This window comes from Lepidochelys olivacea, assembly GCF_965140295.1.
Source record: "Lepidochelys olivacea isolate rLepOli2 genome assembly, chromosome: 6".
Classification (NCBI taxonomy): Eukaryota; Metazoa; Chordata; order Testudines; family Cheloniidae; genus Lepidochelys; species Lepidochelys olivacea.
In genome coordinates, this window is record NC_140416.1 from 99,178,340 (window position 1) to 99,195,642 (window position 17,303).

The following is a 17,303-nucleotide window of genomic DNA, read 5'->3' on the forward strand; positions in this document are numbered from 1 at the left end:
CCCGCAGCGCCGGCCGGAGGATGAACTTTACCCGGAGCTGGAGGATGCTGCGCGGGCTGCCCGCGGGAGCCGAGCGGCTGCACTGAGCTCGCCACCCGGCGCCACTCGCACCTGCCGGTGAGAGGAGCATCTGCGGGGCCGGGAGTCCGGGCGCTACCGCTTCCCCCCGCCGCTGCCCAGCCATGGGGGGCGCGGGGCTCCGGGCTCCGCCCTCGCCTTGACAGCTCGAGAGACCCCGGCTGCGGGCTGCACCCGCCTGCGTCTCGGCCCCGCTCCTTGCACGCCTCCCACCTGCGTCTCTCCCCCGGCCCTGGCACGGCTGCCCGGAGCTCTCCCGCTGCCCGCTCCGCAGCGCCCGGAGCTGGCTTCCCTGTGCGTTCAGCCCGCTGGGGATGAAGCCCTCCGCCGGGGGGGCTGCTAAGTGAACCCCACTTGTCTCCTGGGGCTTCCTCGCCCTCTGCCCGCCCGCGTCCTCCCTCCGCTGGCTCCGATGGGGCTGGAAGTGCAGCCCCTCGCCGCCCCCCACACCATGCTCTTCAAGCTGAGGAAAGTTCGCAGGAGGCGAGAGATGCTGCTGCTGCAACTGGGCTTCATCTGCGCTATCCTCTTCTTTGTGTGGTGCATGTCCAGCCTGCTCTCCAAGCTAGGTAGGTGGCCGCGGGGGGTGAGCAGAGTACAAGCCACTGGACAGCCAGGGATCTCGGGCTGGCTTGGGGCAGTGCCTGGCTGTGCACCGGACCGGGATGGGGAGGGGGGGCTCGCTGTTTGCACGCTACCTCTGCCAGGCTAGCTCATTGTCAGGGGGCAAAGTAGCTTCTGGCTTGTGTATCTTTATTAACTCCGGCCAGAAACATGTTTGTAAAGCGGGGAGGCTGCAGGCAGGTCAGGAAGGATGGGCTGGCTGGGTCCTGGGCTTCTGGTGAGGAGGAGGCACTAAGCTGTTTGGCATTGGCCATAGCATGGAGGCAGCTGGCTTGATTGCCCCCAGACTTGTCCGACAGTAAAAAGTGACAGCTCTGCCCCGCAAGTGAGTGAGTTTGCCTAGATAATGATACTTAATGCCCAGTGTGATTAAAGCAGAGCAGTGCTCAGATAATTACACCTTTTAGCTAGCTGCGTTCTGGGTAGGAGCATTTCACAGTTCATGACTTGGCTCCCTTTTACTGAACAACTTCACTTGCAGTTACGGAGAGGGTGAGAGGACTGGTTTCTCCTCACAAATCATGGTATGTAACAATACCTTGCATTTCTCTAGCACCTTTCATCCAAGGATCCCCAGGCACTATACAAATTTAAACGCATCCCTCCGAGGGGCATAAATATTAAACTCATTTTACAGGTGAGGAAACCCAGCCACAGGAATTACATGCATTGCACAAAGTCATATGGTAGTTTAGTTCCTGAGCCTGAAGTAGAACCCAGGAATCGTGACTTCCATTTGTTTCTCTAGCCACTTGACCACTTACAGAATTTTAAAAAGATCAAGATACAGTATTGCATATCTGGATATAATCTAAAACTACTTCATTTTTCCCAGAGTACCATACTGATTGAACCGATTTTAGGACAAATAATATTGAGAGTCTGATATTGTTTAAATATTTTATATGTTTTAAATTAGTCTGTTATATCTTTTGTCCAAGTATATTTAAATTAGGAACTGCTGCATTTCTACGTTATGATCCTGGACTGCATTTCATTCTCCTTTGTTTGCTCAGTTTTTTTCCTGATCACACAGTTTGTGCTTTAAAAATGTAACTTTGGGTCTCAATTCTGCAGGTTGCTCTGCACCTGTGGAGACCCAATGAAGTCAGTGGGGTACTGCACAGATGCACGGATGCACCCATCAAACTTCCACTGGAATTATTTTTTAAACACAGATTTTAGCTCTAGCTTTAATTTAAGACAATATGGGTCCTGCAAGAGCAGAGCAGAGCTTTTATTCTCTTAAAGCTGGAGCTAAAATCTGTATTTAAAAACAGTTCCAGTGGAAGTTTTCATGCTTTATAACACTCTCCTGTTCAAACTATTGCCTGTTACAGTTGATACTTATCTGTGATGACAACAAGTCATTAGTGAAAGAAGTTAGTACTCTACACTCTTACAAGCGTGTTATTGGCTTCAGGTTTTTGGAAATTATTTTGTATTGTAGTCTTAAAAATATACTACAATTTTCTTCATTTTGAACAATTTATCATACCTAGTTCTGATTTTTGTTGCACTGGTTTGTGAAAATAACTAACTGCAGTGTGATTTGGTCATGAGTTTTTGGATGCAAATAAGCTTTCTCAGAACTGATTTTTTTTGTCACAAAATCTTGGTCTGCATGATCAAGTGTATCACGAAAGTTACACTTTAAATTTCAACTGTTACCAACAAGTTCAGCCTACCCTCTCCAGGCAGAAAGGTCTGAGAGAGAAGACGCTGAGAAACCAGAGAAGAAATTACTCTATAAGCTCTCCAGACACAGAGGGGAGATCCTGACTAACCAGGGGAAAGCTGGGTCAGGTACTGTTTTTAGCTGATTAATTTGTAACGAATCATCATATAAACACTGATCATCAGTTCTCAGTTCGCTGTAATTGTTGCAGCACTAGAACATTTTGGCAATGGCACTGGCCAAACTAACTTTAGGGGCAGATTTTTTCCGTCCTTACTCAGGCAAAATGCCCACTTGTGATGGGGTACACAAGGCCTTTTGTGGCTCCCTGATGGAAGCTATGTGGTCCTACCACACCCCACCCCAGGAAAGGAACAGCCAAGGTGCGTCCTCCAGGCCTCCCTAGACAGGCTGCATAGAACAGCCAATCAGAGCCCAGCAGACTTAGATAAAAGGAGCTGCAGGGCCTGAACAGGCCAGTTCCTGACTGGGACCATAGGATCAAGGAAGGGTGCTCCTTGCTGGTCACTGGAAATTGATGGAACCTCAAGAGAGGTTTTGGTGGCATTGGCATTCAGTGAAGGGAATCTGAGAATTTCAGCCATGAGCTAAGGGTGAGGAGAAAGGGAAATGTGGGAAAAGACCCAGGGAATAGCAGTAGTGAAGTGGAGGCAGCAGTATGTGGCTGCTGTTTATAGGGTCCCTGGGTTGGGACCTGGAATAGGGGTTCCCCCACTGGCCAGTAGCTAAGTGGCTTAAGCCCTGAGATGGGGAGAAGGCTTCTTCAGAAGCCTCATCAACGGGTGGGATTTAAAGGGCCCAGAGATGGGTCTGAAGACCCTGGTGAGGGCAGATGGCATGTTGAACTCTTTGCTATCCCAGAAGGGATTCAGTCCTTTTTTGACTGTGACAGGGCGTGCCAGGAGCAGGAAAAAGAGTGCAGTGCTACACCCAGCTACTAGGAGGCACTCGAGAGGTGAGTGTCCCCATCACCACTTGGTACTGGAGGTGGGAACTTTGGGATCACCCCCTGAAATGAGGGGACAATGGAGAATTGAAAAGAGTTCGAGCCCAAAAGCAGCACAGCTCTGCTGAAACTCAGCAGGTGCTAGCTGAAGGGTAACAAGGATCCCAGCAGCCATGACAGACGGGGACCCCAAAATTCATACACCTGTTTCTGGGGAGGACTGGGTCTGTGAAGCAAATCTGGGTGTTGCTTCAGCAGCTTAGTAAGGCTCACAGAGAATGGCAGGAGGTGCAGTGGGATCTATAACAGCAGCTAGCCCGGCTAGAGCAGCAGCAGCAGTGCCTGTTATGGATCCTGCAGGGAAAAAGCAGCAATGGCTGCTGATCCTGGGAAGACAAGAAGGATATAGTGGGCTGGAGGCCTGAGGCCTAGCCAAGGAGATGTTATGGTTGTGGACAGATGGGACATTTCAGAAAGGCTTGCCCTTGGGTGAACTGGGGGAAAAGATTGAGTTGCTGGTGTGAACTAAGGGAAGAGCTACAGAAACTCCTCCAGGGCTGATGAAGAGGCATGAGGCCCAGTTGTGGACATGCTCTGCTGTGGTCAATTTGGATGTATTAGGAGGATCTACCCCTATATGAACCATGATAGCAAGAGTGACTCTGGGCAACAGGGTACTGAAAGGGCCTCAAGGGATACTCTGCCAGTTGTCAAAGCTGGGACAGTGGTGGTATGTTTTGCCTCCAGGGTGGCAGGGCATTGAAAATGACTTTGCCCTCATAGAGAAATGAGTGGCAACAAGAGGAAAAAAGAAAAGGAGTACTTGTGGCACCTTAGAGACGAACAAATTTATTTGAGCTTAAGCTTTCGTGAGCTACAGCTCACTTCATCGGATGCATTCAGTGGAAAATACAGTGGGGAGATTTATATACACAGAGAACATGAAACAATGGGTGTTACCATACGCATTGTAAGGAGAGTGATCAGGTAAGGTGAGCTATTACCAGCAGGAGAGTGGGGGAACCTTTACTTAGGCTTGAATAAAGGCTGGGAGTGGATGGGTCATTACACAAAGTAAGACTATTTCCCCGTGTTTATTTCCCCCCCGTTCCTCAGATGTTCTTGTCAACTGCTGGAAATGCCCACCTTGATTATCACTACCAAAGGTTTTCTTGCCCCCGCCCCCCCACCCTGTCTCCTGCTGGTAATAGCTCACTTTACCTGATCGCTCTCCTTACAGTGCGTATGGTAACACCCATTGTTTCATGTTCTCTGTGTATATAAATCTCCCCACTGTATTTTCCACTGAATGCATCCGATGAAGTGAGCTGTAGCTCACGAAAGCTTATGCTCAAATAAATTTGTTAGTCTCTAAGGTGCTACAAGTACTCCTTTTCTTTTTATGGATACAGACTAATGCGGCTACTACTCTGAAACAAGAGGAAAAGGAGACCCCAAGATCAGGCAAACCAGGGATAGTCAAAGGAGTGACAGTGGAATGGGTGAGCAAGAAAGAATAAGGGTAACCCACAGTGCAAAAGCAGTAGTTACAGGCAAAGGGGATGTAGTGCTGATGGCAGTAGAGAATACACCTCCTCAAAAGGCCTGCACAGTGGGAAATGGGTAGAAATTGGGGAACAAGGTTGTTACCACAGAGAGGAAGTAGGCTGAAGTTGAGGTGAATAGAGAGGCCACAGAGAAGGCTGACTCTCTGTAATCTTGGGAACAGGTGTAGCCAAGATCCAAGAAACAAAGGAGACTGTGTGAAGACTGCACTCTGTAGTGGAGAGATCCTGAAAGGAAGTACAGGGGGCACTCTGGGGGAAGGATCAATTGCACCTGGAAGTGTGCCAGCTACCAAAAAAAAAAAGAGTTAAAGCAGTGAAGCTTGTGCCCTGGTGAAGGCCCAGACTGTTGTCCTTCCAGGGGGAAGCTGTTCAGAACAAAATTTTAGAAGAGGTAGAGCTAGGGCTTAAATAGAATAGAGAGCTCAGTAGAGGGGAGGAGACCCTGGAGGGAGGAACAAAGGGAGTTCCTCTTTGGGAAGAGCCTGAGGAAGGCCAATCCTTTCTGAAGACCTGCCTAGCAAGGTCAGCAACCTACAGGGTGCATAGGGAGCAGGGAAAGTGCGGTACCACGCCCAGCTGCTAGGAGGCACTCGAGAGGTGTGTCCCTGTCACACCACTGAAGATAAACTGCCTGAGTAAGAATTACAGGATCAGACCCCGAGCAACTTTTCGTATAAATTGTACACGATAAGCAGGTAGGGTCATGATGAAAATGATGAGCTTAAAAAGGTCTTTTCTGCCCTTGGTTATAATTATGTCCCTTCCATTAGCAAAAATGTTGACTTTGTTGTAATAGCTGTGTTGGTCCCACAAGATGAGAGAGACAAGGTACTTGAGGCAATATCTTTTTAGACCAACTTCTGTTTTTTGAGCTACACACACTGCTTCTTGCATGCTGTGTTGAGAGAGAAATTTAACGAATTCTGATCTTGCCATACTTGCTTAGGCAAAAATTTTAATGGGAATTTTGCCCCATTAAGGTACGAAGGATCTGAGATTTATTTATGTCTGTCTTTCTGTCTCAACAGATCACCTACAAAATCTGGACTGATTTAGTTGCCAAAATGTTCTAGTGCTGACTGGGTCAGTGCCTTGCAATATCTACACATCGACTTAATCCGTTAAATAAAACGTAGCTGGAAAAAGTGTGCATGTGATTTTTTTTTTGAGGAAACAATACACACACACACACATAAAATGTTGTATATCTGAAGATTTCAACATCTAACTTAGCTTCTCAGTGTTCTTGTTGAGTGGATGCATACGTTCCAGTTAAGAAGATATGGGTAGCAATGCTGACAAACACTTTTGCATTTAATATAGGACAAGAATCCACTATTACAGACAAAAATGTTTTGTCAGAAATATGGAGGAACAGAAGATTGATGGCCTCACCTAATGTGACACATGAAGAAAAGAACTGTACAGAGCCAGGTAAAACCCAAAAGCTTTCTGGTATTTTGTAATACCATATTGTGCAGTCATAGCCCAAGCTGCAGTAATGTGTCACTGTGAATATAAAAGTGTCAAACATGGGGGAACGGGGTGGAGAGACTGTGCCGTGTAGAAAAAAGGTTTATGAGCAAAGTAATTGGTGATACTGCTAAGCAACTCAAAGGTTTTATCTACTGAAGCTGAAAGGTAATGTTCAGACATAAAACTGTGTATGAGTCCTCATGCGGCTTGTCTTGGAGGCTGGATCACACGTTTTCTTTCCTTTTTGGTCATTATTTCTATACATCGTTGTTGCTGCTATGTATGTTATGTTGGTAGTAATGGTGCACTTCTTTTTGTTAAACCATGGATAGTAAAGGTTACACGACTGAAATGCTTATTTGGGTTTACAGTACCACTGAATCAATTTCTGTAAGTTTAATGTTGCACTGAGCTATCTGTTCAGGTTCTTAGCTTCCACTAATGTCAGAATTGCTGTCTCTGAAGAGGGAGGAAGAACGAGGGCATTTAAGCATTCACTCTACCTCACCCTATCAGCCCTGGCCATGACAGTGATTGTGTGGCGTGACAGAAGATACTGCCTGATGTGAGTTTGGATCTCTAGTGCTTTCACCCTCCTGTCTGTCTTGCCATTATCATCCCTCCCTTTGTGGTTCATGGTGGGGTGGAGGAAGAAAGTTTCATCAACTGCTCCTTGATCAGCCATTAGATGCACCCTCTCTCAAAAACTGACGGCATCAATTCCATAATACTACCAGCCTCTGTTTACTAGAGGGGTTGGAAGTCTGTTGAAGCACTAATGTACCTTTCCATAGGGCTAACATCACTACTGCACATGGGCATTTCTAAGGGTGAAGTGAAAGAGGTTTAACCAGCTTCAGTAGGACAGAAACCTTTATCTGTGTTGATGATGCAGAGTTTCTAATTGGGTATTGGATATGCGCAAGGAAGTCTGTGGTGTATTTGCACATGTAAAACAGTGACAATTGACTTCACTTTAAAAGTTCTTCATATAGAAGAGCAAAACAAATATCTTTTGGTAAGATCTGGCTATTCCTGATGAATAGTCAAATATTTCTTACTCGTGTGCATGTTATGAGCGGAATGCATTAGTATGAGGGTCTGCCCATGCGCACATGTATGCATGCATGTGCACACATGGAGTCAGTACTGAGCCAACTGAGAAGTACAAGATCCCAGGAAATGGATGAAAGGGATTCCCTCTAAAAGGCTTCAGTATTAATGGGAGTAATTACTTTTGGGATGACATGGGAGTTCATTTCCTTACTCTGGAGATTATATATACACGGATGGGGGAAATCATGTTCCATATGCTGTGTACAGCAAAGGGTGGGGCGGCGGGGGGGGAAGGAATGACTTGAGCAGTGCTGACAAGCTCAGGAATTCAAAAATCATGAAGCAACCCCCGAAAATCATGAAAGACTTTTAAACTAGTTTCCCACCCCCCTAGGTATTTCTCTTGACTTTTTTTTTTAGCCTTTAAGGTGCACTTGGGTCACATTTTCAAGCTTTTCTCCACAACTATGAAGGCTGGAAACTTACACTTTTAAAAAAAAAAGTGTAAAAGCTGAAATTCTCAGTCGCATGCCTCCAGGAGCTGGAGCTTTAAGAAAAACACCAAATATTGTGAGATTCACGATAAAATAACAAGATCTGGCAACGCTGCTTAAGTCAGATTTTTTTTTTAAAGGTGTTACTTGAAGTTAATATTTAAATCAACTTAGCAAGTCATATCACAGGAAGATAGCAGTGGTGTTTTTTAGTCACTTCCCCTTCTACAGCTTGTGTATTGCTTATCTCTAGGTGTATTGTAGGGTGAAGGGAAAAGAGCCTGAGAGAGTGTCTAGATATAAGGCTGCAAATAGAGAAAACATCCCTCCCTCTCTGAAAGTGTGATGTTTGTAGCTAGAGAGGAAAGATGTCTTTAGAACCTAGGAGCTTTGAAGTGATTATTGTTGACTGAACTTCTAGAGCCTGTGAGACTTTCTATTGTTGCTGTGCTCCTCCTGTCTGTTTTAAAGGCTAGAATGTGAGGCCTGAAACTTTATAAGGCAAAGCAATATGGACCACAAACTCATACATGCTCACTCTTTTGTAACTCTCACATCATCTCTGTGAGATACGCCATAAGTACAATCCCTATTGCAGATATGAGCACTGGGTCACAGAGAGGTTAAGGATCTTGTCCATAGTCCCACAAAGTTTGGGACAAAACCAGTAAATAGTAATTGCTAGTGCCCTACCAAATTCACATACATGAAATCTGGTCTCCCCCATGAAATCTAGTCTTTTGTATATTTTTATCCTATACTATACAGACCTCACGGGGGAGAGCAGCGTTTCTCCAACTGGGGGGTCCCAAGAAGGGAGGAGCCATCAGGCTATTGTAGGGGGGTTGCAGTATTGCCACCTTTACTTCTGTGCTGCCTTCAGAGCTGGGTGGCTGGAGAGTGGTGGATGCCGGCTGGGAGCCAAGCTCTGAAGGCAGGGGCACAGCCAGCAGCAACACAGAAGTAAAGGTGGTGGTACCACACCCTGCCACCCTTATTTCTGCCCTGCTGCTGGTGGCGACGCTACCTTCAGAGCTGAGCTCCCAGCCAGCAGTGGCAGACCTTCCTGCAGCTGGGGGAGGTTCCTGGAAGTGGGTCTGACCTGGACCCGGGAGTGGCCCCTGCAGGAGGAGAGGAAGTCTCGTTCCTTACCAGCCCAGCCAGGACCAGCAGCTGGAGCCTGGCGTACACTAGGAGCCTTGAGCCAGGGCACCCCCCGCCCCGGCTCTGGGCCCAGCACCCTGGCGCTCGGGGGGGGGGGGGCGGACGATGCTTCGGGCTGGCTCTGTGTGTGTGTGTGTGGACCATGCGCCCCCCACCCCCCAACCATGGCGCCCTGGGAGGTTGCCCACGTCACCCATCCATAAGGCTGACCCTGCCCTCTCCCTGCAAAGTGAGACCCCCTCCCCCACCATGCCACCCTCACTTCTGCACTGCTGCTGGCGGCGGTGCTGCCTGTGGAGCCACTGCTCTTTGGCCGCCCCCCCGAAGGCAGCACCATCACCAGCAACAGTGCAGAAGTGAGGGCAGCAATACCCCAATCCCCCTACAGTAACCTTGTGACCCTCCCAATGACCCCCTTTTGGGTTGGGACCCCCACGGTTACAACACCGTAAAATTTCAGTTTTAAGTGTCTGAAACACTGAAACTTAGAATCATAGAATATCAGGGTTGGAAGGGACCTCAGGAGGTCATCTAGTCCAACCCCCTGCTCAAAGCAGGACCAATCCCCAATTAAATCATCCCAGCCAGGACCTTAACAACTTCTAAGGATGAAGATATTACCACCTCCCTAGGTAACGCATTCCAGTGTTTCACCACCCTCCTAGTGAAAAAGTGTTTCCTAATATCCAACCTAAACCTCCCCCACTGCAACTTGAGACCATTACTCCTTGTCCCGTCATCTTCTACCACTGAGAATAGTCTAGAACCATCCTGTTTGGAACCACCTCTCAGGTAGTTGAAAGCAGCTATCAAATCCCCCCCTCATTCTTCTCTTCTGCAGACTAAACAGTCCCAGTTCCCTCAGCCTCTCCTCATAACTCATGTGTTCCAGACCCCTAATCATTTTTGTTGCCCTTCGCTGGACTCTCTCCAATTTATCCACATCCTTCTTGTAGTGTGGGGCCCAAAACTGGACACAGTACTCCAGATGAGGCCTCACCAATGTCGAATAGAGGGGGACGATCACGTCCCTCAATCTGCTCGCTATGCCCCTACTTATACATCCCAAAATGCCATTGGCCTTCTTGGCAACAAGGGCACACTGCTGACTCATATCCAGCTTCTCGTCCACTGTCACCCCTAGGTCCTTTTCCGCAGAACTGCTGCCTAGCCATTCCGTCCCTAGTCTGTAGCTGTGCATTGGGTTCTTCCGTCCTAAGTGCAGGACCCTGCACTTATCCTTATTGAACCTCATCAGATTTCTTTTGGCCCAATCCTCCAATTTGTCTAGGTCCCTCTGTATCCTATCCCTGCCCTCCAGTGTATCTACCACTCCTCCCAGTTTAGTATCATCCACAAATTTGCTGAGAGTGCAAACCACACCATCATCCAGATCATTTATGAAGATATTGAACAAAACCGGCCCCAGGACCGACCCTTGAGGCACTCCACTTGACACCGGCTGCCAACTAGACATGGAGCCATTGATCACTACCCGTTGAGCCCGACAATCTAGCCAACTTTCTACCCACCTTATAGTGCATTCATCCAGCCCATACTTCTTTAACTTGCTGACAAGAATACTGTGGGAGACCGTGTCAAAAGCTTTGCTAAAGTCAAGAAACAATACATCCACTGCTTTCCCTTCATCCACAGAACCAGTAATCTCATCATAGAAGGCGATTAGATTAGTCAGGCATGACCTTCCCTTGGTGAATCCATGCTGACTGTTCCTGATCACTTTCCTCTCATGTAAGTGCTTCAGGATTGATTCTTTGAGGACCTGCTCCATGATTTTTCCGGGGACTGAGGTGAGGCTGACTGGCCTGTAGTTCCCAGGATCCTCCTTCTTCCCTTTTTTAAAGATTGGCACTACATTAGCCTTTTTCCAGTCATCCGGGACCTTCCCCGTTCGCCACGAGTTTTCAAAGATAATGGCCAGTGGCTCCGCAATCACAGCCGCCAATTCCTTCAGCACTCTCGGATGCAACTCGTCCGGCCCCATGGACTTGTGCACGTCCAGCTTTTCTAAATAGTGCCTAACCACCTCTTTCTCCACAGAGGGCTGGCCATCTATTCCCCATGTTGTGATGCCCAGCGCAGCAGTCTGGGAGCTGACCTTGTTCGTGAAGACAGAGGCAAAAAAAGTATTGAGTACATTAGCTTTTTCCACATCCTCTGTCACTAGGTTGCCTCCCTCATTCATTAAGGGGCCCACACTTTCCTTGGCTTTCTTCTTGTTGCCAACATACCTGAAGAAACCCTTCTTGTTACTCTTGACATCTCTCGCTAGCTGCAGCTCCAGTTGTGATTTGGCCCTCCTGATTTCATTCCTAAATGCCCGAGCAATATTTTTATACTCTTCCCTGGTCATATGTCCAACCTTCCACTTCTTGTAAGCTTGTAACTTATGATTTTTAAAACCCAATGACCATTAAATTGACCAAAATTGACCATGAATTTGGTAGGGCCTTAGTAATTGCAGTTCCTGACTCCTAATGTTGCGCCTAAACCACAAAATTATCCTTCCCATTTTAAGGAAAATCCTGAAAATAGGTTTTAAAACATCCAAGTGCCCAGGGACTGTTTTTTACCCCAAATAACTTCTTTTTATTTGTTCTAAAGACAAAAGTGTATGTATATGGTGATAGGTTCTAGGTTTGGGAACTGCTTATTCGTCATCTATCTACTGTGTATCCTACCTACTCTGGCCCCCTTGTATGTTTGTCTGTGTGTACATATCAAATATAAAAGTTTATTTACATGGATGCTTGGGGAGGCAAACTTCACAATTCCCGGGGAATGCAAGTTCTTGAGTCCACTAGTTCTCTGTGTCAGCGCTGTGTTTCTGAGCTCCTGCTTTATTCGCTTCCCAGGCAGCCCAGTGCTTCACTCTGCATCTCTTAAGGTCCTCGGCAAAGTTTGTTCTTTTATTTACTTTCTCACCAACATCTATCCAACTCACTTGCATGCCAAAATAAAATAGTCTCCTAATTATCAAAAGTTATGGATATAGGTTTTTAAATACCATGAGGATCCTGCAATTGATGACAGTTGTGATAGTTTCAGCCTGGGTAATAGGGAGATGGAGACTCATTAAGATTCTGGAAATCCGAGTGGAGCCTATACTGTCTCAACGTGCCTCTTTTATTGAAGTAGATCACTTTGTATTGTGTACTTTTGCAGACGTTATGGTTGTTGTATCGAACAGAACACTGAAGTCCTGGCAATGCTAGTTACAGAAAGAACCCCAAGGCTGTGAAGGAGGATGGGGAAATATAAAGAATGGGGATCCATATGTGTGGGTTTTTTGTGTTTTTTTTATATTGGAGAGCTAGAAGGGCATGGGTTTGCCCTTAGTCCATCTGGCCTTCAAATCTTGTTTATCAGTGCTGAAATTCACCAGCGTCTGAGCAGTTGCTGCAAACTCCTTTTTAACAATAGTATGTTCTGTAGTCGTGGGAAGAGGAGTCATTCCCCACACAGACAGTGAGGGTGGATGAGTTGAGAGCAGATGGGATGCACATCATCACCATACCAATCACCCCATCCTATGGAAAGCCACACTGAAAAAGTGCATTATTGCTATTCCTAAGCTAGCAAGAAAAGTCAGTGAGGCTTCCCTCATGAAGGTGTCTCCAGGCTGTTGGCTAGATGCGGGGGTGGGGGAGGAGGAGGAGTTACACCACTTGGAATAAGTAGGGGGTTTGGTCTCCAGCATTCTTGCAAGATTTATATGGATGGCTCAGACTTCAAGAAAGAGCCCAAGGCCCAGCTCTGTAGCTTCCCAATACCCAATTTCTTGGCTTTTTTTGTGGAGTTTTTGTTGGCCAGACATGCCATTCTATCAGCTGCCCCAGGAACATCCCATAAAAGGGGGAGTTTCATCCTGGGGCAGCTAAAAGAATGGCATGTTTGGCCAACAAATCTCCAAAAAGCCAAGAAATTGGGTATTGGGAAGCTACAGAGCCAGGCCTAGGGCTCCTCTGTGGGAGGCTCAGACTTCAAGAAAATCTTGCAAGGATGCTGGAGACTGAACCCTCTGACGGATGGGAGTTACTCCACTTGGAATAAGCAAATAACCTGCTTTGAAAAGGTGCATTATTGCTGCTACTCTGTAGCTTTCCATAGGATGGGGTGATTGAACCTCAAGTTAGTAAGAGAACCATCAGAAAGGAATGGTCATTAGTATCTTCGTGGTTCTAATCCATTTACAACCACCTTTTTTGCCTTATCCAAATTCTTATTGCCATCTGCCAGTGGTCACAGTAGCTCACAGTGCCATCTGCCCACCATGGCTGACTTACAGATTCTCTACTCCTGATACCACAATGCCTCCTGTTTCAAAATGCTCCCACAATCTCCGTTTTCTCCAGAACTCTGAGTAACATTTTGAGAGTACTTACAAGTGAGGAGTGATTAGAATGTTTCTAAGTGGAAGACACACAGCAACATCCAATCATGTGACTCAGCTGAATCAATAGAATATTGGAGCAATTGATTTGGATTGCTTCCAACACAGAAAACATTCTCTACTAATAACTGCACTGAATAGGACAACACTTCAATAATTTGCCATGGATTAGGAATAATAAATATATTAGCATAAATTGCTGTTCGTACTCGTCTCCAACTAATTTGTGGGCTGCTTTGAAATGGAAGTTATGACTCTTGGTCTAGAGACCCCGCCCTGGACAGTTCATGAGCTATGTTGATTTACAACAGCTGAGGATGTGGCTTAGTGTGCCACTCCTATGGATATAAATGGGTACAGATGAAGGATGGCTCAGGGGCAGGGTATGGCTCAACATTTATTTCAGATTTTCACCTTTCCTTTTTTAAAAAAATAATAAGGTACATTGTAGCAATCAATTCTCTATGCTTGGTGGAGGAAAAAAAATCACAATACACGAAATCCCTCATACAATGTGCTTGCTAGCAGCAGGTGCACCTTTCGCCTTCCTCTGCAGCATGGAGCACTTGCTGGTTGAACTAGAGTAAATGATGGATTCTCTGTGACTTGAAGTCTTCAAATCAAGATTTGAGGACTTCAGCAACTCAGCCAGAGATTATGGACCTGTTGCAGTAGTTGGTGGGTAAGTTTCTGTGGCCTATGATGTGCTGTAGGTCAGAGTAGATGATCATGATGGCCCCTCTGGCCTTAAAGGCTGAGTCCGCCGTCAAAGCATAGAGAGAAAACAAAAGTGGCAGACTCTGATCTCCATTATACCAGTGTAAATTCACAGTAACTCAGACTTAAGTGACACACATGCTGATAATAAACATTATTCCTCTGCCTGTAGAATATACCTCCCCTTTTCACCCAGCACCTTTTTAAGGTGTTTGTTTTTTTGTTTTTAAAAAGCTGTAACAGTCTAGCCTAGATCATATTCCCAGTTTGCAACAAATGATCTTTTTCCCAAATGATGACTGAATTTGGAAAGTTTTTTTTTTTAGCATTTTAATGTAAAAGCTGTAACATGATCCACTGTTATTACCATGCTTAAACATAGTATTTCTTTAAAATCAGTGTGAACAGTATTTTTGAATAGACAAGGGACATTCTTATGTTTAAGACTCTGATTCAGGCGATCTGGGTTCACTTCTCAGATCAGCCACTCCCTGTGTGGCCTTAATTAGGTCACTTAATATTTATCCTCAGTTCCTCATCTGTAAAATGGGGATGATAATTTTTTTCTCCTGTGCTTTCATTATAAGACAATCTAGTGAGCTCATCAAGGGCCAACGTGCCTTTCATTGTCCCTGTACAGTGCCTACAGAATAGGGCTCTTACCTCACTATGTCATACAAAAATCGGTATTATGCTCTGCAAATGCTCCTTTTCTTTCATAACTACTCCACCATTTCTGTTCTGAGGCATAGAAAATGAACAACCACACTAATACCATTGATTTATCAACAATATGCAAGTTTTGACTTCACATGTTACTATAGTCACATCTTTTAAACTCCCAAAGTCCCAGCCAGTAACTTGGCAAATTTTAATCTTAGTCTTAGGCTAAAAGAGACTGAAAACAAGGTAATGCACAAGAGTTCTTGGTTTCAGATACAAATTCTTAGATGGAGAGAGCAACTCTCTCTATACACATGCTACAAAAATATTTACTAACCAGCAAGCACAAAACTTATTCCAGTTGCTAGTTGTCATCTTGTCTTGTAAAAAGTAGTCTCTGGACTCTCTCTTGACCCTGTAGATGCTGAGTGCTGAGCTCTATCAATTGGAATCTCACTTGGATGTTTTCTTTTTCCTGGGGAAGTTAGATTTGTGATTTAAATGCATTTATAGTGGACTTGTTGCGGGCAACTCACAAACACTTAATGGCAGATTGTTCTTGTTTAGGGAACTTGGAAGCCAATCAGAATTTACTCCTAGAATTAGGTTCTGACATTTCATGTCAGGCTTATTGATGGGTGTGTTAGAAGAGCAGGCAGGAGGAAGATGCCATTGAAGTTGTAAGGGCAGAAATGGTCTTGTTCATGTGTTTTTGTTGTTGTTGTTATTATTATTATTCTTGTGAAATAATTTCTGCAAAGAGCTTAATCTGAATCTGAGCTAGAATTCCAGGAACAACCAATCACCTGCCTAAACTGTTTTCTTCCCAATGTTCAATTAAAACTCATGCCTGAAACATTAAAAAGCAGTGAAACAGATCTCTCTGCATTTTGGCACAACCTGCTAGCAGGGTTCCCTTGAGAGCGAGATCACAAGATGAACTCCAGGGTAACTTATCCATTTCCCAGGTCTAGATGCCTAGACTGCAGGAGGTAGTTAAATGCACAGTAACTATATATCTAACTAAACCTGGCATTCAGCAATACGGTAAACAAATGGCATTTATTTGTTTCCTCTGTTTTTACTATATATACCTCTATTGTTGAACTTTACAAGTATAACATGATACAATCACTATTTCATGTGACTATTTCATGTGACTCATGTTCACATACTGTTAATTTTTCCATGGTATTGAACATATTATATGGATAACGTCATTCTTAAAAGGTAAGTCTCTGTTTAAATTGGAAATGATCCTGAACCAAAATCACAGAAACCCAAATCTGGGAAAGTTCAGAACTGAATCTGAACTTTGTGGGTGGATGCTCTCACTCTTTCCAATGGTCTGAACCAAAGCACCAGCTTTGAATACCTTAGAACTCTAACTATGGCTTTAGATCTAAACTGTGCAGTTTGAGCCCAGCTCTAATATTTAGATCTTAGGTTCATATGGCTGCATCACCATGTATGTGAGGACCTCACAATACTCCTGTAAGGTAGGATTGTACTATTATCCCTATTTTGCTGATGAGAAACAGAGGCTATATAAGTGACTTGCCCAAGGTCCCATATAAAATCTTGGGCAGAGCATGGATTTGAACCTAGGTCTTCTGAGTCCCAACCTAACACCTTACTTATAGGACTATCTCCTTTAAAAAATAAAAAATAGCTCTGTTTTAGGGCCCCAGAAAAATACTCACTTGCATCAATGGGACAGGACTGGACTCCTGGGCTGAGATTTCTCAAAATTAATGTTAATAAAACTTGGGCATCCAAATCTCCTTAAGCAGCTTTGAAAATCTCAACCTTCATTAGAAACTGTGCATGTGTGTATTTTGGATATACTTTTCTCCTCTAGTGTTGCTGTTTAGCTAGGCTCTTACTGATTCCTCCTACACTAAATCCACATGAAGAAAAGGAGTACTTGTGGCACCTTAGAGACTAACAAATTTATTTGAGCATAAGCTTTCGTGAGCTACAGTTCATGACTAACACGGCTGCTACTCTAAATCCACAGGGAAATTCTTGACAGAATTTGGTAGAAAGGCTGTATTTACATCTACCAGCCTTATACATACTTACTTACTTTTGTACTTTTTCCCCACCTTTGCCATTATTATTGTCCCTGATACATAGCCAGGTGTTACAGAAAGATGGGAGCATTTTCCATCATGACTGCATCATGCATAGTTACATTCATACTTCGCTCCACTGTTCTTGAAAATTGGGGTTGAAAAGGCACCATAAATGTTAATTCATGCTTCAGAGGTCAGCATAGGACAACGTATTTATGAGATGCTGGATTGCTTGATAGATTTTTAAAACATTGTAACCATTATTTGATTTTAAATGGGTGGCTCTGGTTTGTGACGGCCCTGGACCTACCCTGTGTATTATATTT

General features: G+C 45.1%; 1 protein-coding gene across 1 annotated transcript in view; it reads left to right on the forward strand.

Annotated features, from left to right (window-relative positions):
- Positions 1 to 490: 490 nt before the first annotated feature.
- Positions 491 to 17,303, forward strand: part of SLC24A4 (solute carrier family 24 member 4) — a gene marked incomplete at its 5' end in the record, with an annotated part of 126,673 nt that continues 109,860 nt past the window's right edge. The window contains 2 exons of the mRNA XM_084630712.1: positions 491 to 647; positions 6,239 to 6,349. Coding sequence (XP_084486838.1) covers positions 491 to 647; positions 6,239 to 6,349 — 268 coding nt within the window. The remainder of the gene's footprint in view (positions 648 to 6,238; positions 6,350 to 17,303) is intronic.